General features: G+C 34.0%; 1 protein-coding gene across 1 annotated transcript in view; it reads left to right on the top strand.

The window, feature by feature from the left end:
- Positions 1–25,155, top strand: part of LOC147069662 (uncharacterized) — a 62,669-nt gene extending 37,514 nt beyond the window's left edge. Inside the window, exons 2-9 of the mRNA XM_085950633.1 lie at positions 7,728–8,092; positions 13,160–13,344; positions 16,251–16,344; positions 17,167–17,347; positions 18,777–18,891; positions 20,423–20,635; positions 23,231–23,370; positions 23,902–25,155. Of these exons, the coding sequence (XP_085806759.1) occupies positions 7,750–8,092; positions 13,160–13,344; positions 16,251–16,344; positions 17,167–17,347; positions 18,777–18,891; positions 20,423–20,635; positions 23,231–23,370; positions 23,902–24,271 (1,641 nt within the window). The 5' untranslated portion in view covers positions 7,728–7,749 and the 3' untranslated portion in view covers positions 24,272–25,155. The remainder of the gene's footprint in view (positions 1–7,727; positions 8,093–13,159; positions 13,345–16,250; positions 16,345–17,166; positions 17,348–18,776; positions 18,892–20,422; positions 20,636–23,230; positions 23,371–23,901) is intronic.

The following is a 25,155-nucleotide window of genomic DNA, read 5'->3' as shown; positions in this document are numbered from 1 at the left end:
ATACACACATGAAACATTTCAGTTGAACTGTTATTTATATTATTAACAATTAAAAATATGTATTAATACTCATTATATACTATATGTCTTCAATTGCAAACCAGACATCAACCCGCCAAACCACTTTCACTTGACTGACGTTAAGGCTTCTCTAGACCTGACGTAGTGATCGTACTTAAATTGATGTTCAGGGCCTGCTAGAGAAATTAAAGTGCCCCTGCGAACAGTTTTTGAAAGGACTCGAAAAATTGTAACGCCTCTGTGTCATATGGGTGTCACGTTTTTTGTCAACATCTAAACAAACCGAATAAAATAATTACAACATAAAAAGAACTTATTATATACCACGTTTTTAAATTTTCTATTGAATAATATAAATTTGACAATTCTATGTATTAATAAAAAAAAATACCTTTCAATACAGTGAAAAGTTTTTAGAGATTCATCATACCTGATGTTCATTATTTATAATAATTTAGGACAAATAAGGCAATTGTCAACAAATCATTTTGTTGCTATTTTGCAACAAACAAACAAATATAGAATATTGAAATGTCATTTTGATCTCCATAGTAACGCACGTATATATTAATAATTTAGTTGCTAGGACCCCCCCTTAGCACCCAATAATAGTATTTTACTTTTTACGGATTTCTTCCGAAATAATTTTTCATACAAAACAGAATTGACTGAAAATGAATTCAATTCTACTTAAAGATGGCTAAAAGTATTAAAAAAATGCATTGGGAACGTGTTTTGATATATTCTTAAAGTTTTAAATGTCTAGCTAGTCTGTAAGTTAGTTAAAAATCGATTGCAAGATTCGTACTGGATAAACAACCACCGGGCAAACAAGAATACGAGCTAAGAAAAACGTGGTAAAAAATCATCATTCGTCAATCATTGAGGTTCGATCCGATGCTCATACAATTTCCGTTTAACAGCGAGAAAAAGAAGTATTTTTACTAGCATGAACGCAAATTAAAATATATCTAATAAATCATTAGCATGTTATCATTAGCCAGAATCGATTTATTGCTAGATTAATACCTCTCTAACTCCTTTCAGTTCACTTGATCCTTAGTTTTCTTAAAAATCATTAAATTTCGTTGATTTAGAGGGCTTTAGCTCTGCTTTGTGACTACTTATTTCCCCATAGGTACCACTGGTTGTCAATCTAGCAATTAAGCTACGAATACACGACAGTTAGTTGACGTTACTACATGTCGCAGGAAGTCGGAGGCCAGGTGTTCATAGTGATAGTGATTTTTGATAAGACAACATACAGGTGTACCCCGTGTTCACAACTTTTGCAGAGAAACTGAAAAGTTTGTCTAAAAAATATCAATGTATTTATTATATATACACAATTATTTTAGTGCCATCGGCATGCTTTGCTATATTTGGGTTTTACGGCTTAACCGCCATAAAATACCCTGCTACACAATATTGGTCCATGGTGAATGTTTTACATTAGTATTTATTAATCTGTTCTGTGATCTCAGAAGACAAAGTGTGAAACGTGGTACAACTGAATCTTAAATAATATGAAATCGCTGCTACATATTTTGAAAAAAAAAATAAGGAAAATATATATTAAAGGAAATTAAAAAAAAACTTTGGACCTAGTGAAATTTATTCACATATCTTTCGCTTGCCAACGAGTGCCCTATGATAAGTGAGAATATTTTACAAACTCAGTCATCAGATGGCTACCGTCTTTATATTTAATCAAAGTTTACTAAATGTCATTCAAAGAGAGCATCCAAAACCTTGATACTTTACAAACCTTACATTTTTTTAAGTATATATTTCTTATTGAATTTTAATAATAAAATAAATATTGGAAGCTTAATTAATTATCAGTATAAGCTATATTTTCCCCTTACATATACATGATAAAAGTTTTTCTAGGACATTTTTGGCTATACCTTGATTCGTCACTGTGCATCGTGCAGATATATAATAAATTCAATTCGCACCGGCGTCTCGTTAAGTACGTGACAACAAGGTTAAAGTGCCAATTATTACAAAATTAAACTCATCTTAAATGGGTTTAGGGCACTTCTACAATTTACTACTGATTCCGACTTGCCGAGTAGATGCTTGATTATTAATTATTTTTGTCTGTCTCCAGGGCTCGAAATGGACCGGAACGCACCGGAGCGCCGTTCCGATTAATAAAATCTCGTAGGAAAATAATTTGACCGTCTGAGCGAGATCGGCCATAAAACAAAAAAAACTAACATTTATTTTTATAAAATACTCATAAATTTAGATAACTATGTTAATATTTTCGTAAAATCATCGAGCGCTCTGGTTCGTAAAATTTTACATTTCGAGCGGTGTCTGTCTCTATTACTGTGCTTTGCTAATTGTACTCGTACAGTAACGTCCCTAGACAAAATGCCGCCCCTGGGCAGCTCCAAAATGTCGGCCCATTTTTTCAATACAGTATTTTGTATCATCCGTGCACGGTGTAGTTTCTCGTCACCATGGACATCGAAGGAAAACGGAAGTAAACTAGACATCGCGAACTCGACAATAAAAATGCAGTCCTGTTAAACCTTTTATGTTAATTAATACATTTTGTTTCCAACCAGTGAGCTGAATGTTTAATGGAAAGATATTTTCGTTATTATTAAGTTTAAGTAATTATTTCTATATATACCAAATGATTCTCCTTGATTTGTCGCCCTTCGAGTAACTGCCGCCCCCAAGCGACGCTCAATCTGCCTACCCCCACGGGACGTCACTGTTAGGGCACTTCTACAATTTACTACTGATTCCAACTTGCCGAGTAGATGCTTGATTGCATTATTTTTGTCTGCCTTTATAACTGTGCTTTGCTAATTGTACTCGTATAAGGGCAGGTCTTACATGATAAATATACAAACGCATACAGTAACACAACCACAAAATAAAATATATCAGCACAATCATACAATTTTGACGAATCTATTTAACGTTCATATTGATATAATTTAGCGGTGACCGGACAAAACAGAACAAGACAAAACAGAACATGACAAAACAGAACATGACAAAACAGAACAGTGACGAAACAGAACAGTGACGAAACAGAACAGTGACGAAACAGAACACCCAGGGGAAAATGAAACATTAATTTATGTGGATTCTATTTAGGTTAGGTTAGGTTATTATTTCCTTGTACCTAGTCACCCAATCATTTTGAACATATAATATTGATTACGATGAGATATCTTAAGCTTGCCGGCAAAGTCCCGTTTATTTGAAGCTTTCTAGCGATTAGGAATGCAGAAATTAGTTATATAATTTGATTTATTATGGCAAACTGAAAATATGTCCTATTAAAAATCTATCAACATAATAGAGATAGGACAATTTCAATATTAAATTTATATTTTTCCTGAAAGGTCATAGTTATATTTATTGTTGTTCTGTTTGGTCACTGTTCTGTTTGGTCACTGTTCTGTTAGTATTTAAGTATAGTATTTAAGCCAGTAGCTTAATGCAGTACTTCTCAAACTTTTTCATACCATGGGCCCCTGAAATCAGAAAAAAAATCCAAGGCTTCCTTCCTCAAAAATTGTAGTCTTTAGTGATCGAGAGTACTTTATTTAACATAAAGTATTATAGCTACATCTTTTTAATAAAATATTAGAACATTTCATTTACTTGCTTGCCTGCCTACAAAAACAATTTCATGAGAGGGAGTGTGTTTATATATTATTTTACAACGTTTTTATTAGGTCGTATTCTTATTTGTCCGGTGGTTGTTTGTCCGGTAGGTACAAATCTTGCAATCGATTTTTAATTAACTTCCCGACTAGCTAGACATTTGAAACTTTTAGAATATAACACGATGCCAATGCATTTTTTAATACTTTTAGCCATCTTTAAGTAGAATTAAATTCATTTTCAGTTAATTCTGTTTTGTATGACAAGTTATTTTGGAAGAAATCCGTAATCCAATCCACTATTATTGGTTGCTAGAAAATTATTAATATATACGTGCGTTACTATGGAAATTAATATGAGTGTCAAAATGACATTTCAGTATTATTTCTATCAAATACAATTTTTTTTGATCGCTTAAGCTAGTCAAGTCAAGTTTATATGATTCAACAGAAAATTTAAAAACGTTGTAAGTATATAAAAAGTTCTTTTTATCTTGTAATAATTTACATAATAAATCAATATCCGGTACAATGTTTGAAATGCTAATTAGCAGGGTTTGTTCCAAAGTCACCGTTGAAAGACACGACCTGTGTTTATTTTTTATTACCACGCAATGTGATCAGATTTTAATGATTTAGCAAATGGTGTTCTTATCCAATTGTACTTTTGGTTTTCATTTAAGTTTAGACCTCGAGATGTTTACTGATTTGTATCAGGTATCGTCCACTGATCATGTTTTCATGACTTTTTTTAAATTTTCAAATACTGAAATATTTCACGGCTCCCTGGCAGGAGCTCCAGGGCCTCTTAGGTGGCCGCGTCCCCCATTTTGAGAAGTACTGGCTTAATAGATAAAGCATAGGATTTCGATAGATGTAGGTTTGTTCATAAAAAAAATAACGAGTGGTCGTCCGCTTATGAAGTCTTTGGTTGTAGGTTTCAATCCTGGGTTTGATAAATGTGTCTGGTGTAACTTACATCCACCTCTTTTTAATGTGGCAACATCCACACTTGAATATAGAACTAATGTAAATAAATTGAAACTATTTAAGCCCCATTTATATAATATATATATATATATCGGGTAATTTCACAGCGGATGCGGTAAACACCAAGATATCATTTGCATAGCATTTGGGGGAATTAGATGCCTATACGCTTAATCATTGGGTTTAGCATATGAGTAAATGAAAGTTCCTTATCTCAAATGGCTATCATTTTACACGCCTTTCTTTAAAATCAACTTCTACAGTTGTCAAGAAAGACGTTCTTAATTTTATCCACTAGATCTTTTTCTTCCTTTTTGATAAAAAAAAACAATATTACAAATTATCCTTCTCAATTTTATTCGTCATAATGATGAAGATCTTCCTTTTCTCCACTTTAGGATATGTCTGCCGTTTAGTTAGATCATAATATTATGGAGACCACATTTCGCCTCCGAGAGTCCCTGTCGCTCGCCAGTTTTCCTGCGTTATCCCAAGTCATACTAGCGGTTACGTGTAATTTGTATGTAAAACATTTCACCGTAGCACAGTTTGAAGTGGGCTTTCTTATCGGAAAGAGATGGCCATATACTATACGGTCTCCAATTTTATTAGTTTCAATATGAACATTAATTCAAATTTCATAGCTGATTTTGGCAAAATTCATGAATTCAAGAATTAAAACCTAATCTAACCTAACAAATAATCCAGTATATCGTCTATTCTCAAAATTTGTTAGCTGCTGGCTTCCTGTAAAGTGTAAACAGAAAAGAATCGTATTTTATTTAGACATGAATTTTACATCAGTAGGTAAGTACTATACAACCCAAAGAGGTTTGACGGTCTTTAATATACGACCATATATTTCTGATACAACATTTCACGGTGAAGTGTGATACGGCGAATTGAATACATACAAGTTTCCGGACACGCATACTAGCATTCCGTAACTCCGCCATATACACTTTGTAAACAGTATTTAGCGGCCTTCCAGGATGCTGAAATCCGGTTGGATTGTATAGCAGGCAAACCAGGTTGCAGTTTTCTTCAGGCGTCTGCAGCACGTGACAGATCCAGGTCAAAAATCGCTTCTTCACTCACAGAGTGATGAAAGGCTGTATGTTTAGCTTAAGGATTGCAATACCGAATGAAAATATCAACACCGGTATTTCGGTATTTCTTATTGAATACCGGTATTCGTCAAAACATATTATTTAAAAAAGAAGTACCTATGAATAAATATAACAATTACAATTAATTTGAAATACTATTTTATAGCAACCTAATAAAGTACCTACCTACATTTATTATGTTGACCTAACTGACCTGACCAAGTCTCGGGTACAGAAAAATCTCTGTGAAATTCAACGTTCTTTGGATGTTCTATAAACGTTGTATCAATTAATAATAGTTATAGAATAATTGGAAATATTTGGCACGAATGTTTTCTTTTTCAAAATATGTTAATTTCATCGCGAAAATTCTATAAGTATATTTGAGGGATTTTGTTTTAATATTATTTAACTTTTATTGGTTTCCAGTCAATATATTTACGTTTTGGCAGGATGAAACTTAATTTAATATAAAATACAGTAGTAAGTAATGAAAAAAATAACAAACACGTATATACTTTCTTAATACCGGTATTTTGGATTTTTGAAACCGGTATTTAGGTATCAATAAAAATTTAATATCGATTTTTAAATACTGGTATTGCAATCCCTAGTTTAGCTCTCGTATCTCCTCGTTACCCCTAAAGTCATACCCAGTCATCCGTTACAAAAATCTGTTCTCAAGCTCAATATACGGTTGCTCTAAATCTTCTGCCAAAAGTGATTCGCTACTTTAAAGTAACACAATCAGAATGCAAGCATAAATAGGCAACATATAGTTTTACCCGAGTACAATCGTGAATGTCACACACTCTGCATCAAATTGAATGTTGCTCCAACGCCTCCAACTATCCCCATTTGGACAGCGAGCTGTCTTTGCAAAATGCCATCTCCTGTGATGTGCACCCCTGGGTACTTATTTGAAGATACCATGGAATAATGAAGAGAAATTTAATAGCTTTATAACATTTTTCTTATTCTAGTGATAGTCTTGAATACATTGAATATGTAATGAATTTATTGGCACTTTGACAATGTTTTCCACTTATTTGTATCCTTTCATTCTAAAAGCAGAAATGACATCACGGTACGTTGAATATCACAATGATGTTGATCAGCTTTCACTTGCGTTAATTATTTATATTGATTCTATATAAGGTGTAGCTTGTGATTTCTCCATTTTTTCATTTCTCAAGATTCGAGAATTTCCGAAATCAAAATATTTGTTTTCTCGATAATTCTCGAAATTGACAAGAATTGAAACATTTTTTATTGAATAATCAAATTCTCTTAATCAGCTTAGCCTAATGACAAATTTCTAAGAATATCATTGATTATTATTATTATCGAGAAATGATATTTCTCGTATTTTCAGAAAATTAATTTCTCGTGATTCTAGATCGGCATTTTCTGATTTTTCCTTGAGAATTCTCGATCACAACAGTATGTAAGGCTGTTAGTTTCAAATTCCAAATTCTGCTATTGAGATTTATTATCGCAAAAAATTGCCAAGCCCCCCCCCCCCCCACAACTTTTTTCATAATTCTCGGTCCCTTGTTCTTCGTTGCCACGTAAATCCATCGAACAATCAGGTTTGTATCTGTGTGGTCGTTTTTTGCCTCTTGAGTATCAGTATGACTGCATTTTTCAAGCGACATGTATAGCCCATTACCATTTCATCAGATTGGCGACTCACATTGCGTAGGTACTATTGTCACCTTGTCCATTGGTTTCATTTGTGATTTTTCCGCATTAAGCCCAATATGCACCTTGCACCAATATGCTACACTGTGCTACTCATTCGAACACACACTCCTGAAAACATCTATAAATTATGTTAGTAGTGTTATTAAAGTGATTTAAATTACAAATGTTTAATTTCTGTTGCGTGTACATACACACATTTTTACAATAAGTTATTACTGAGCAAAAAATAATTATGAATTATATTTTTATTCTATTTCAGAAAGCCAACCCCGGTACCAAGAATGTCACAGTCCGTCGCAGACCAAATCATGTCTTCAATCTCCACCTGCAGGCTTCACAGCCTCGCATTCCTGATGCTGGTCCTCTCCAGCATAACCCTGTGCCCCACTCCAATAGACTCAGCTAGGATAATCAGAAGCCTGGATGATTTCGAAGAACAGGCCACTGTGGTCTCCTCTCAGAACAAGTATGACTACTCTGAAGTTTTGGACATGTCTTTGCTGTTTTATGAAGCGCAGAGATCTGGGAGATTGCCTGATGATAACCGAATACCCTGGAGACGGGATTCTGGATTGGATGATAAAGGAATTAATGGAGAAGATTTGACAGGAGGATATTATGATGGTGAGAATATTTTTATAATACCAAGGAGATTTAACATCGACTAATAGAGTAATCCACGATGGCCGCGAGGCTTAAGCGACGGCCTATAGCGTCGTGAGTCCCAGGTTCGAATCCTGGGTCGAGCAAGTACACGTATTGTTTTTAATTTGTGTATGAGTCAGAGTATGGACCTAATAGGTTGAGCAAGTGACTGACATCTATTTATCGTAAAAATAAAATCTGTTAATACAAACCTCCACTCTTTGGAGGTTCATATAATCCTGTTAGGATCGGACATGGTCGAAAGAAGGAGAAAGAATATCTATGAATCTAATACTATTACAACACTTGATTTCAAACCTATGTGGTACCTACTTATGGCAACCGATACACCCATAAGTTATGGGTGTATTGGTAGGAACAAATTATTTTCTGTACGTTGGCATGGTCCCATGGATGCTGTCTTTTTTGTGAAACTACGTTTTCTACCATATATATTAAGGGAAAACCTCTTGGATAGTTGAATGTCTTCCATCGTTGAGTCATGGCTTGCCCAACGGAGTCGCGCTACTTATCCCTTGAAAAATAACCCATATATCGAAAAATCCAGTTAATTAACCCCCCCATTTGAAATATTGGTGGATTAAATTTAATATTATGATAAACAACAATTATTAATACGTCAATATTACAAGTTTAGTTGAATCTTTTTCATAGCAGTATGGTATTGTTTTATTATTCTATCATTTACCACGTCAAAGCAAGAAATGGACATAATATTTTATTTATTTATAAATATAAAATATGTTATCTAAGAATTTGGAAGTGTCTTTTAGGATATGGTTGACCACAAATCATTAACAGCAGTAAGCTGAATTTATAAATCGAAAAAATATCCAGCAATTCATTCTCTCTTGAATTTGCCACCCTTAGAATAACTGCCGCCCCTATCACAGGCATACACTGCCTGCCCCCACATTACGTCACTGTCTTGATCCATTAATGCATAACTCTGTTACATTACAATAACGTTATTAAACAAGCGTGAATCTAAACAAATTATCCAAACCACAAAATATTTTACAATCTTGTACCGTCGTTTAAAATTAAACCTTCTATCCGGTGTGCGGTTGCCTACTTATTTCCCATCAGGATATAAAAGTAAATCATTTTTAAAAATAGAATACTGATTATAAAAAGTTAATTTGTTTAACACGTGTAATGACTAATTCAATAATTATATTCAAAATACATTAATATTATAATTAATTTACTTGGATGGCAACATAATATTTAATATTACTTATATCATTATAAGTATTATAAATTTATTTAGTATTTATCCAGTAAGTTGTAATGTAAAAAAGGATTAACTTTATATATTGCCTTACTACGGTTTCACGATCTTTGATAATAATATGTATTATATTATAATTTAGTGCACTCGCGATGACACCGGGTCTTAGGTTCAAATACCGGGTCTGGCTAATTTATAATATTTTTCAATATATGTTTGACCACAAGACATCAACAAGAGAATCATGTCTGCGAATAAATGCTACTTTGGTCTGTTAAGACATTTTAAGTCCCGCTTACTATCTCGTCTAACTAAAAGCACTCTTTACAAAACACTTGTAAAGCCAGTGCTCACATAAGCATCGGAAATCTGGACATTAACTCTGCGAAATGAACGAGCCCTGAACATCTTTGAAAGAAAAATTCTCCGCCGTATATATGGACCGATCAGGGATGGCACCAATTAGAGGAGAAGATATAATGCTGAGCTCTACGGACTGTACGAAGATTGCAGCGCAGTTCAATCAATTAAGATTCGGAGACTGCGATGGCTAGGTCATGTGCACCGTATGAATGACAATGAATCGGCAAAGAGAGTGATGTCCAGCAATCCAATAGGACGTAGAAGAAGAGGGAGGCCAAAGATTCGCTGCTTAGATGGAGCTGCCAGTGACTGCCGTATTCTGGGGGTACCAAATTGGAAAGCGGCCACACTGGATAGGGACAGGTGGAGGGAGCTGTTGGAGGAGGCCAGGACCCACACCGGGTTGTCGCGCCCCTGATGATGATGATGATGTTTGACCACAAAGTATGCCCCCAGTAGATTTTGCAAGACTGGCTAATATCAATTTCTCGTAAAAATAAAAAATCTCACTGTGTATAAGCCCATAATATATGATCTGTTTAGATTTTAAAACGGTGATGTAATGTAATGTTATCTATACCTTTGGGTGTTAAAACAGTTTTTGGAGAGTAGGTAGTTATTTACATATTCGCATTTGTGCTACATATTTACATATTTACATTATTATACACCCACGGTGGCCGCGCGGCTTAAGGGGGGACATGCTCGTCGAAGGTCAAAATTGAGTTTTTATTGTATATTCAAACCATGATCCTGGACACTCCTTAAACGTTGTAGATGATCTATTTATATAATTTTGAAGCCTTATTATACTTTATAGTTATTTTAAACATTTTATGACTGCATGAAGTATTTTTGTTACATAAAATAGTATTCTTTTAAACCTCTCGCTCTAATGTTTTAGAATATAGTCATATTTCGGTACATAACTGTGCAGTGGTGTTAAGATTTTTTACATTTATTAATTTTTAAACGCATTTATAAAACCATTAGCATAATTTATTACGAGATAATTTTTGTAAAATATTCACGATAAAAAATTATATTGATAATCTCTGTGATCCCAAATTTGACAAGAATTAGGCATTTTATTATTCAAAAAATCGGCAAGATTAACACATTTCAAGATGATTCTAAAGATATTTATTATAAGCTATGTCTTTGACCATTCAAGTGTGATAAACATCTTATGAATAATGATTGCTTTATAATAATTATTGACCTAAGAATAAGGTAGTGTTTTTTTGAAATACGCCATTTCTTTTGTCATTCCCCAGTGGTTAAGCTACAACATACGGCCGTAGCCATAAATTGACAAACTATAATTGAAGTAGGGAGTAAAATGATATTGACGCGCGTGTTTGAACATGTACCGTTTAAAAAAAAATAAAAAAAAATTCGGTTAAGTACATGTTCAAACACGCGCGTTAACATAATTTTACTCCCTACTTTAATTATAGTTTGTCATTTTATGGCTACGGCCGTATATTGTAGCTTAACTACTAGGGAATGACAAAAGAAATGGCGTATTTCAAAAAAACACTACCTTATTCTTAGGTCAATAATTATTATAAAGCAATCATTATTCATAAGATGTTTATCACACTTGAATGGTCAAAAACATAGCTTATAATAAATATCTTTAGAATCATCTTGAAATGTGTTAATCTTGCCGATTTTTTGAATAATAAAATGCCTAATTCTTGTCAAATTTGGGATCACAGAGATTATCAATATAATTTTTTATCGTGAATATTTTACAAAAATTATCTCGTAATAAATTATGCTAATGGTTTTATAAATGCGTTTAAAAATTAATAAATGTAAAAAATCTTAACACCACTGCACAGTTATGTACCGAAATATGACTATATTCTAAAACATTAGAGCGAGAGGTTTAAAAGAATACTATTTTATGTAACAAAAATACTTTATGCAGTCATCAAATGTTTAAAATAACTATAAAGGATAATAAGGCTTCAAAATTATATAAATAGATTATCTACAACGTTTAAGGAGTGTCCAGGATCATGGTTTGAAAATACAATAAAAACTCATTTTTGACCTTCGACGAGCATGTCCCCCCTTAAGCGTTGGACTATAACACCGTGGGTCTCAGGTTCGAATCCTGGGTCTGGCAAGTACACATATTGTTTTTCAATTTGTGTGTCAGTTAGGGTATGGACTTAATAAGTTGAGCAAGTGGATGACATCCATTTCTCGTAAAAAAACAAAATCTGTTAATACAAACCTCTACTCTGTGGAGGCCCATATGATCCTATTAGGATCGGAAATGGTCGGAAAAAAACAATTCTGTTATTACAAATTGCTCGATTATTGTGTTAGGTGAATAATGTAATGAGTTATTTTTCTCCATATATTTCTTTGATTCTCTTTACGGTCAGAACTAAATATTTTACCACGTGTTTATTAGCTCGTATTCTTGTTTGTCCAGTATAAATTCATTCTTATTTGTCCAGTACAAAGTTTTTCTTGTTTGTCCAATACAAATCTTGCAATCGACTTTTAACTAACTTCCCGACTAAATAGACATTTGAAACTTTTAGGATCTATCAGAACACGATGAAAATGCATTCTTTTAATACTTTTAGCCATCTTTAAGCAGAATTGAATTCATTTTCAGTTAATTCTGTTTTGTATGGAAAGTTATTTCGGAAAAAATTCGTAAAAAGTAAAACACCATTGTTGGTTGCTAAGGGAGTCCTAGTAACTAAATTATTAATATATACGTGCGTTACTATGGAAATCAATGTGAAGTGTCAAAATGACATTTCAGTTCTCTATATTTATTCAGTATTTCTATCAAGTTCAAAAAAAAGAATTTATTAATACATAGTATTGTCAAGTTTGTATGATTCAACAGAAAATTTAAAAACGTGGTATATAAAAAGTTCTGTAATTATTTAATAGTGTTCTTGTGTTTTCTTTGTTGTTTAGTATTTCGTGAGATGTTTGGGGTAAATTTTTGATTATATTGCCCATACATTGCTCCGAGAGCCCGTCGCTACTTCTCTAGAAAAAGAAGGACTTTCAAAAAGATTTACATTGAAATTAATTAGTTAATCTCAGAACTTCTTTGAAATGTATTTACTTATTATCTCAATCTGTTACATGAGGTAATGTCGATAAGATTTGTTATATAGATCCACAGGTAGGTATATTATGACAATGAGTTGAATCAACAATAAGACCGCTCTTTATAAGGCCCTTGGTGAATTATTGTGAATCTGTCTTCTATGAATTCATTACCCATACCTAGTAAAAAACCTTCTACCTGTCTGACCCAAATATAAAGTTTCACACTGTAGCAAATAAACACCACTTCTTAATGATCGATCTATCCGGTCATTACGGTATTTAGGCCTTCTTAGATTATATATATATATACCAACTCATTATGATTTCAGCTGGTGACTATGTCAAGTTTGTATGGACCCAGGCTGCTGCAAGCACAGTTCTCGCTTGGGGCCTGATAGATGGCGCAAGAGGATATGAAAAGAGCGGACTCCTTCCTCGAGGACTAGAGTGCCTGAAGTGGGCAACTGATTTCCTGGTCAAGTGCCACGTGGGGCGTAATGAACTTTATGGACAGGTAATTTAAAATGTATTTATTATATCAAATATTAGCTATTATCTTACACCTAAATTTATGCACGGTTCGCTGTTACATATTACATATTCTCGGTTATTAGCCATTTTTTCATGTTAATACTACAACAGGAGTACCTACGGACCAATGACGGTAGTGTAGTGGGAACATATATACAATAACAGAAGCACTAAGGCGTTGATAAAATCACATAAATGCTTTGTGACCTCACCGGGAGCCGAACTTGAACCACCCGGATGAGAAATCAGTGTCTTACGTTTTGGACGATGAAAGCGGCCGTAGCAAAGTTTGGTCACTGAATTGTTAACAATTTCATCCAAGGTGAAATGGTCAAAATCTTACACATTATAATATTGTAACGATATAATATAACTTCCAAAACCCGGCATAAGGATACGGAAAAAAATATTAAACCTTCATAACCTACAGAAACCGATTAATTATAGTAATACAAGGGCAAGATTCCTCGATATTATAAAAACCGAAGATTCTTATAGGGCAAGTGATTTAGGAAACACATGAAAAACTTAATAATAAACATCGGTGCAGGTGCGGAGTCGGATGACAGCAATGACTATTATGAACAGAATAGTGAATCAGATGAGATGTCATAGTAATGCCCGATTTATATTGTAAATTATTTAATAAAAGTAATTTTAATGAACTGATACGTGTAATACGGGCTGCCGTTTTTGTAACTGACCGAAAAATTGTGAACCCACCCAAACTTTAAAAACGCCATGCTTATATGCCATGTGTCTAGTTATAAATATTTCGACCGATTTTATCAATGTTATTTGTATAGAAAAAAATAATATCAACTATCGCAAAAAATGTCAATCTCGGGACCAGTCTCGGAATCGTCAAATGTAATCCCGAAATCCCGGGATTAAAATTTTGGATCGGGATTAGATTCTCTAGCACTGACCTATCGATATATTGTCATGTACTGCACAGAAGAAGATAGAATAATTAATTTAGTTCATGACCAACACTGACTTGACTCTCAGATTATTATATTGATAAAATTTATTGAGTAATCACACTTATTCCGTGTGTTACATAATAATTGATGCTAATGTCACTAACAACTTACCGACGGACGCGCCAATTTATTTTTGACTTCTGTTTGTTTATTTTTAAGGTCAAGCGAATTATAAATAAGTAGACTCTGTCGTTAGTGTTATTACATAAGATTTTTACAATCGTCCACTTGAAGAAGTCTACATACAATATAATATATTATGAAGTCTTTGGTGAATTTAAAGTGTAATACTAATTATATTTTATTAGAAGAATGAGACTTTTTAATTTCTCCATGTAACTCACTTACTTCACCCTACAAAGACCTGCAATGCGTACCTAGATCGTTTTTGTAGGATTGCAGCAGAGTGACAAAACTTTTTAAGTTATGCCACAAAGGTATGGAGTATCGCAATCTCTAACTCTGAAGCGTCTCTTCATGATTATTTCAATCACTGAGAGCTTCCGTGTCCGCTTAAAAACTCTAGTATTTGTAACACGATTGTACCAATGTAGTCCTAAGATTCGGAGGAGACATCGATTTTCAAAGCAAAAAAATCCTTTGAAACTTGATTAGATGCCATGTCTCACAGGTTTACAGATGGACATGTTGAACAAACGACTTTGGTTCACACGGAATACAGCCTTAACCTCCACACTACTCCAAGTTCATTAGAAAGACTTCCTTCGTTTGAAACTGTGGCACCTAAGATTCAAACCTGGTCACAAACTCGACAGTCAGACCGGAAACCATGTAAAAGAAACAATATATAAAAGATATAAAACGATAGAAAACGTAATAAAATTGTACTTCTTCCTTTCTTAGTCTATGATCAGGTTATACCAGCTTTCCGTAGCTCTACAAGTTTACCATGTAGATGGTGTTTAGCGGCCTTTGGAGATGTAAACAGTAAAGTTTTATATTTACATTATGCCCGTCAACACGTATTCAAATAACATATGCCAGAATAGTATTAAAACTGGGTACTTAATACGTTCTTCACTCACCATTTGATCGAGCGGTAATTTGTAAGAATTTTAAAAAACATCTGCTGTATTTTAAAATACAATAATAACGTAGATTGTTTTTATATTAATTAATACGGAAACTATCTTAGAAATGTAAATATTTTTATATGTGAAAAGATTATCACTCGGTGAAATACTTGACGAAATCATATCATCCAGTTTTCCCAACTCTACAACCGAACTATTATTGTCTATGTTCATTTGTATATTCGGCCTTGATTGGTAAAGTCAGATATTCACTCGCGACTCCGTGAATATCTAAACTCAATCAAAATTTATAATGTAAATCCTACGTAATCAACATTAAATATCAATGTATCTCTATTCGTAATGCCGTGTACAATCTAAAATGTAGTGCTACAATATAAATCCGAGAAAATACATCACTGTGTCTTATTTCTATTGTGCCCCGAACATATAACATCTCACACACGACGCAACCTTCTACATACAAATAATAGATGTTGGATCTACACACACCGAACAACTCAAGACCTAGCGTCTATCTATAGTCTCAATGCTATTCTGATATCTGTTATTTGAATAAATGTTCACAGTCATAACGTATACGTACAATTAACCAGACACGCAGTCAGCTCCAACGTTGTTTCTTCACCATCAATGGCTGCATGGTCAGCTCTCCTATCTCCTCGTAACTCTTGAAGACATACCATGGCACACCTAGTATCTGACGCAGGAATCTGTTTCTTTTCTCGGCCAAAAAAGCTCTCTCAGATCCATGGTCTATATGTCTTCAAATTGCTTTCTGTTTGTTGGATAATCCCATTAAATTTATTTATATCAATAATGTTGATTATTTTGTTTGTATTTTCTAGGTTGGAGATTTTTACCTTGATCAGAAGTTCTGGGGGAGACCTGAAGATATGAATATGTCAAGACCTGCCTATAAACTGGATGCTCAAAATCCAGGTGAGATTTATATGTGCATGTATATGTGCTGGACATCTAAGTAAGCCCCACCATCTAAGTTTTATCATTCTAAGTTCACCCACGTTCATTATAAGTTCATTCTAAGTTTACCCACGATGGCCGCGATGTTTAAGCGTCGGTCTATAGCGTCGTGGTCCCAGGTTCGAATCTTGGATCTGGCAAGTACACATATTGTTTTTTAATTTTTGTAGAGTCACAGCATACACCCAATATGTTGAGCAAGTGGCTGACATCCATTTCTCGTTAAGAAAAAATCTGTTAAAAATAAACATCTACTATGTGGAGGCCCATATGAACTTATTGGGATCGGACATGGTCGGAAGTAAACATAATTATATAAAAACTATTTCTTTTATTTAACGAATAATTCACAAGATTTTAGAATGTAACATTCCATATATTGAACATAATATAACTTGAAAACACAGCAGATAGGTATATCTATATACCTGCTATAAAAAATCACATAATTATAAAAAATAAAAAATACGACGCCTGACGGGATTTGAACCCGTGTGTACATTAGTATCGCGCCAATATGCTTTTACGAATTAAGCTACAAGGCCTTCTACTTTTGAAGTGACGTGGTAAAACACCAAAATTTGTATGAATTACGCCCTTTTCCTTTCCACATTCGATATTCTTTTTTTAACTCTACAACAAGCCGTGGTGCCAAATAGTAGTGTTATTAGTAATAGAATAGAAAGAATCACATCTGCTTACAACCACATCCAAAAAGTAACGCAATTGCCAATATTTTTGTGTTTCTTAGTTGTGCTACATTTTTATGGTTTTTCACAGGTTCCGACCTAGCCGGTGAGGTGTCAGCCGCACTAGCTGCCGCGAGCTGTGCTCTCAGACAGCATGGCGACGTAGAAACAGCTGATCTGTATTTAACACACGCAAAACAACTGTACGAATTCGCCACGGAATTTAGGGGACTGTATCATCTTTCTATGAGGGGAGCAGCACAATACTATGAGTAAGACACTGATTTGTGTAATATGTTAATAGACAAAATATTCTTTCAGTTTTCCATCATAATACCAGAGCAGGACATAGAACCGGAACCGAATCCAGGAACCCGGGAACCCTGAGAACTCCTTAATTCTTTTTGGAACCGAAACCTCTTAAAAGAGACGGAATTCCATTGTCAGTTTTACTCAAAATTCACTTTATTCCAAATAAATACATTTCATTTTTGTGATTTTACCGAGGCTTTAACTGCGACCACTGTCATATCGCCTCTTATCTTCTAGGAGGGGATCCGTCGATCAGGTCCTCACTTCTATTCTGTTAAATATCTTTACAATTTTGCCTAGCTCTCCCGTCTTACCCACCGACAGGACACCCTTCAATTCGTTGACATACTCATAGATATCTGCAATTCGCAGCTGTACTCTGTGAAGTTCATATTTAAGGCATCGTAGTGCTATATGTACAATGTCCTCTAAAACATGACATTCATCGCAGAGTTGTGATTCGCTTCTTCCCATAAGGACATCAAATCTTTTGCCCATTGTGTGCCCTGTTCTTAGCCCAGTATTAACTTAAGTATTATATGACATTATATAGGTTTGAGTAAGTAATTGTAATGTTTTTTTTAAAGATGCGTAATTTGAAAATACATGTGAGAAATATATAACCACTGGAAAAAACTTTTTTGAAAAATACGACAACGCCCACGCCCGATTCACGCCCATGTGCATTGACCGCTAAGCTACGTCCTATATAATTGTGACGAAATTAACTATTGATTTGAATTCCTCTGGGTGTCGTATTTTTTTTAACAAGATTTTTTTAAATGGTTATATTATATAATAATATCTTACAGGTGTTTTCATTTTATGTATGTTCAATAAAGCATGTAACATTTTTAAGTTTACTGAATTATTCATTGAATAGAAGAAGTGGTGTTTTTACTAAATAACTGAAACCGAACGATGAATCCGGGGTTCCAATTTTTGACTTGGTAGAGTCGAATACCGGAATCGAACATTTAAAAAAATGGTTTTATCACCTCAAAACTACCTACCCATTACACAACAGTGGGGCAACTATAAATTCACGGAAAATGTGACAATCGTAAACAAAATTCATGTTATCTACATTAAAATTACTAGAGTATGTATACACTTATATATTAATTATGATTTTATGACTAACTGTATTTATAAAAAAGTTAAATGTAGTTTGTCTTTCGTATTATACTTTTCATAGCTAAACTGAACCCTTTTCAGTACAATGCAACACGTTATCATCTCTTGAGATATACCTCTATTATCCATACCCAAAACTTCGGTGAAAAAAGGTGGAAGAACAACACTGGTTACAACCCAATAACCAAAATTAATGCGACCATTCAAGAAAGTCTCAAGCAAGATAAATAACCATTACTGATATTTTTCCAGATCTACAGATTACGGTGACGAATTAGCTTGGGCTGCATCATGGTTATTCAGAGCGACAAACAACACCTATTACTTGAGCGAAGCGGATCATCACTATAATGTCTTCAGACTAAAGGTATTGCTCATTACAAGGTTTATTTATCTTCTAGTGGAGGTCAGAGCTTTATCATCTGCTACCCGGAACAGTTCAGTAAAGCTGCACTCGTACCAATTACGGAAGTTCTTAAGCCACGAAATGCGGCCTCGTCATCTGTTACGCTTACCATTGATCTTTCCTTGAATGACACGTTAGGAAATGCTGTACTTTTATCGTCTCATAATGTGGCCGAGACCTGGTTTTGATACTACGCAGAACTTCTCGGTTCTTTCCCAGTCGATTGAGAACTTCAACATCTCCGTGATATCTCTTGGTTTAGCGTCCATACTTCCATACCACAGAAAATAATTGAGAGAACATAACAACGGACCATATTACGCAGTATCAGACCTAGGTTAAGGTCTCGCTTGCTAAGGAGGCATCTCATTTTAAAAAAGCACTCCTTGCGATCTCAATTCCTAGTTTTTTTAAGACTTATTTATTTTGTCATAATCATTTAACAGAACACATGACGAACCATCAATCATACAAAGACTAGGTACAGATAAAGGAACATTTTTTATCTATTATGGTTTGGTTTCGACATGAGTAACATGAATTAAAAAAAAAAACATCTGCAATTTATACTTTTAATTCAATGAAAATAAGTGTGTACTATTTTTGTCGGATCTCCACAGCCTACCTCCACTAGTATAGTTTGTACGTTTGATTCAATGAAAACAAATAAGTCGTATGACTGCCAAAGTTTAGTGTGCACTGTGAATGCTCGATCTTAACAAACCTACCTCCACCCTTCACCACTGTGTTATACATAATATATTATAATAATATATATAAATCAATAAAAAAAATAACCATAAAAGATCATAATACTGATAATATATGAATAACATTTTCGTTCCTTCTTTCCTTTCGAGTGACCTCACAACACATCCACGCATTTTGTATACAAATAATCTTATAAGTACTTAATTGAAAACACAATTTTTATACAAAAAAAATATCATCATTACTCATTTACACAAGCCCTAGGGTCTTGCAAATTGGTACAAAGAATGCTCATGTAATGATACCACTTAGGGCTTGCGCAGACAGAGCGCGGTCAGGCGGTCTGCGTTCCGCGTTCGGAGTTCGGCGTTCTTTGTACTGTATGGACTTCATACTGTATGGGTACACAGCCGGCGGTCAGACCGCGCCGGTCAATTGGAACGCTAGAGTTCTGGAGTTCTATGCCCGGAATTACAAAGAACGCCGTACCTCCCGTCCAGTCCCGTCATAGGAATTTGAGCAGTCACACAACATAGAGCGAAACCACACGGGGGAGTGAGTACGCAACAGCGGTGCTTTCTTACTTCCACTCGCAGTCGGAATATAGCGGTCTCGCATTATGCAGCGCTTGTGTCAGTACAACGTTTGTAAACAAATGGAACGCTTATTGTTGACCGCCACCTGTCTGCTGTCCCTGAACGTTAGCGGTCAACGGTCGGTTGAACGCAGAACTCCGACCGCTCTCTGTCTGCGCAAGCCCTTAATCAATTAACCATTTCAGGAACGTCCCAATGAATTCTTCATGGGTCACCGCGTAGCTGGAGTGCAAGTGCTGCTGGCCCAGCTGACGAATCGCTCCGATCTTAGAGAAGCAGCATCAGCCTTCTGTGAACACCAGGCTATGGGCCAAAGACGCTCTCCTAAAGGACTGCTATGTATAGAGAGAGCTGGTGCCTTGGCTCATGCTGCCAGTGTTTCGTTCCTATGCCTACAGGTGGTGTAATTTTACTTTTAATACCAATCATCATCAATGGAAGTCATAGCTAAAAGATCTAATGCTTAATCAGCACTTTTATCGCTTGGCCTCACACGTGACTTTAAAACAATTATTAAAATTCAAATTTATTTATTTGTACAATATATCGAGTGCTTAAAATCAAACAACGTTATCTACAAAAAAGTGTTTTTTTTTTTTTAGACAACGTTATTTTACATTTTCGGCTACAAATTTATGTCAACCTTTTCTAGGTAAAGTTTAACGTTAACTAGGTACATAAAGTTACCCTTGTTATCATATTTTTTTTAAACCATACCTATAAATTTTGATATCATGAGTTACAAGAAACTAAAAAAACGTTTTTTGGCTCACCTGCACTTGCACTTCTGTAGATATGAGGTTCGTATCTTTCAACCTGAACGAAACAAATCAAACTAAACCATATACAATATACGTACAAATTGTATGAGTAGAAAGTAGACCGGAAATGGTTTGAGATTTGACGTTTGGTTCAGTGTATCATTGAAAATAAAACCGTTCTCGGACCATCAGCCATGGTTTGACATGAAACGTCAAACCAATTCGTACGATCCATAGACTAATGGCAATTTGTCAAAGTGTTGATACGCATTATTCGGCATTTATATATCGTGAGGTGTTCATATTAATATGTTAGACATTTACACCATATGAGTTCACTTGAATTATGTATATTATAGATTAATAATCAATACATATTATTCATAAGTAACCATACGCGAACATAACGCCGCTTTTGGTCTTATTATCTCAAAATCCTGCCATATTTTCTATGCAAAGAGCTCGATTTAATATCATTACTATAATTATTATGTCAGACCAAGAATTTACTTTCATTTTATTTATATTTTGTAACGGAGACAACGGTAACAAACTGTGTTAAATCAACCCGGAATGTTCTTTATTTTACCTAACGAATTTTATCAATTTAATATGTTCGATTGTCGTCTAAGTCACAATATCATACTGTCGACATGAACAAGTGGTCAATTATTATGAAAAGCTTTAATCAAAAGTAATTTTTAAAAACTCGTCATACCTATAAATCTTTTGAATTAACTAAATGGCTACCTATTCATGAAACATTCTTTATATTTTGTAGATTTAAAATGAATGAATACGACAGTTTGTTAAATTTGTATTATTGTAGACCACGATAAGAGGTTAGAATTTCATAACAAGTTGACGTTTCAATAAATATGTTTCTGTTTTAGAGACTAATATGTCATGAATTAATTTTAAATACTGGCTATACTAATTAGTTGTCAGAAAAGCGTTTCCGTGGACATTCTACCAAACGGTTCCAAATCAAATGGTGCCATTTGATTCGTTCAATTCAGGTTCAATGATATGAACCTAGTGTTGTTTGACATTAAGACCTCGATATAGTCATCATCATCAACCCGAATCTATCCACTGCTGAATGTTGCCTTGCGGACATTTTGTATCTCTCAGGTACCTACCACTGGATGACTAGATTTGTCCAACGATTGTCCCTTCTTCGAGCTATGTGTCCTGCCCATCTCCATTATAGGTTCTTAGCGAACTCTAACACAGTGGATAAGAAAACAGACGAGAGTTTGCGATGCACATATAGTGAACTTTACAAAAAATTATAAATTTAAGACGTTCACTACATGACATTTAAAACCAAAACAGTATAAAGAAAAAATTATTAATATATTATGCAGTATTACAAAAACAGTATAAAGATTAAATAGATACAAACATTATAACGTAGATAAATGGAAGTACACTGAATGAGATAAGTGGTCCCTATTTTTAGAATTTATGAAACAATACCCATTCATCCTCACGTAAATTGAATATATGAAGCGATTTGGTTGCACAGAGTTAATACCCTACCAATTGTCATCGCCAATGGTAGGTTAGTTCTGCACCTTGGGAGAACAAACAACTGATGGTCCCGATTTCTAAGATGGTTATCAGGGACAAACAGATTAATACTACTAAGAATGGTCTAGTTCTCATTTACACCGAGTATGATTCGGAAAAAAACACGTGGCCAAATAATATAGATATCTTCTAGTGTTTAAGCTACAATATGTTGTTAAGCATAACTAAGCTAGTTGGATAAAATGAGGAGTCCAATCTCTTTGGATAAAACCATGCATAGTATCCATATAACCTCAAGTAAAGGAGTCTCAAAAATTTCTTTTGAACTTGCCCTACCTTGCGGTTATTTCAACCGATGCGTGGCCCAAATAATCGACCCACTTTCAAGCTGGCTTCTAAGGAATTATAAATTTTTTTTGAATATGGTAACATCTGAAGAACCCGAGCACTACTCGAGCAAACGTATATAACAGTGTCAAAGAATGAATATATTATCTTTTTTGTTTTTAAATAATTGTTTTGGATAATTATGCAAAATAGTATAATATATGTGTGTGGAGGCTCTCAAAAAGTTTTTGAAGTTAAATTTTAGTTTTTTAGTTTAGTTTAGATAATAATTGACAGTTAGAGCACCATTTGAATATGAAAGTAACAATATGTAATGAAATAATAAATTGTATCTTAAAACATTTTCAGGTTGCGAACATCGGCATAGCGCCTGAGGAGAACCGAGCTCTGGCGAAACAGCAAATCGACTATATGCTGGGAGACGGTGGTCAAAGCTTCGTCGTTGGCTATGGACACAATTCTCCGAAATACCCTCATCATGCTTCCAGGTATATGCATCAGAAACTTAATACCTCAATACCATAAGATTGCTAAAATACCTGTCTGATTGACCATGAAAGGATATGGGGGAGCTACTGACCCTAGCAGGTCTATTGCAACATAACACTTGACTCGAAAATTATTGTATTAAAAATGCTATGATGTATACAAGGCTCTGGCCTTTCGTTCGGTGGCTCCGGATTTGATTTCCGGTTAGGTCAGAATAAATTTAAGTGATTCTATCAAAGTTGGAGAACCTATTTGTGATTGTTTTACTTCTATTACTAACTACACTTATGTTTCACTACACTACTACGATTGGGCCTCATGGACTGTAGTATTATTTAAAAAATATTACATTCTCAAATCTTTTGAATTATTCATTGAATAAAATATAATCGTTTGATATTATTTTCCATAGATATGTTGTCAGTTTTTCAAAAAAAAAAAAATTGTACAATAAGCCTACTCGTAGAGCTTTAAAAGTTGTAGGTAAAAGCTGGAATTTCTAGTTTTAACACAAATATTATTGCTTTCAGCTCCTGTCCAGATATTCCCTTACCTTGCGGCTGGGACCAGTTCAGGTCCAAAGATCCAAATCCCCAAATCTTATACGGTGCCTTGGTATCTGGACCCAACCAAAACGACCTATTCGAAGATTCCAGAGAGGAATACCTTTACAGCGAAGTGACCATAGACTATAATTCTGGCTTCCAGAGCACATTGGCGATGCTGGTCGATCTCTATCAGCCGAACAAGACTACAAACTATCATCACGTCAGCCGGAAAAAGTTCACCAACTCGAATATTATAAGTAAAGAAATCGGAAAAGTGTCAGAGGATTTTAAAGTTTTTAAAAATAATGATATTAGAAATAATAGTGCAGGATTTAAAAATGTTAAAGCTTGAATTATAGAGTAATAACTATTCTAATATACTAATGAATCATGACGTGTATTCTTAAATGTAAAAAAGAAAAAGAAGAGTGTATTATAAATGTCAAGAAATGCGGAAAAATTAGTGCATACAGTGGCGATTAAGTGAACTAAACGATATATCATACAAAGTATGATTTATTACATAGAAAGCCATAATATTATTTTTATTGACATTATTATGCAATATAATTATTGTTTTTATGTATAAATAAGTATGAAATAAAATAAATACCAGTATATTAATTTAATAGTTTGTAGTGTCTTAAGTATTTTAACTGTATACATAGTCAGTCATTCAATGTGAATGTTTTATTTCCATCAACTCGTTTCCAAGGTTTCCATTAATTATTTACTTTCAATACCTAATTAAAGAATGTTTTTTATAACGGTAATAACAAGAATGTTGCCTCAATAATAATAAAATAGAAAGTGGTATGTAATGTACATGTATCAAATTTTATTAAATTAACATAGTGTTTTGTTATTTTTAATTCTGTGTAGTTCGTGTAAAAATGTTCATGTCGAAAATGTAAATTTCATAGGAAAAAAGCAACTTTTAAGTGATTCTAACATTTGCAATAAATTGTATATAAGTAATACTAAATAAACGACATTTATATGTTCTATAATCTTAACTTTTTTTAATAAATTGGAATGGATAGAACAACTTTACTAAAATATTTACTGAACCAAATTACCGGTATAGCAAAAAACGTACTATCAAATTTTAATAGCTTTCTCTGATGTTCGATAAAAATATAATTAAGTACCATAATAGATAGGTAGTATTTTTACCAGAACAACACATAATTTAAATAACATAATTCTATTAATTGAATGTAAACAAGTTTTAGT

Source organism: Rhyacophila brunnea, unplaced genomic scaffold, assembly GCF_057557595.1.
Source record: "Rhyacophila brunnea isolate RB1 unplaced genomic scaffold, BYU_Rbru_1.0 scaffold_23, whole genome shotgun sequence".
NCBI lineage: Eukaryota > Metazoa > Arthropoda > Insecta > Trichoptera > Rhyacophilidae > Rhyacophila > Rhyacophila brunnea.
The sequence above is the reverse complement of the archived record's forward strand: the minus strand, read 5'-3'. Positions and strand labels throughout refer to the sequence as shown.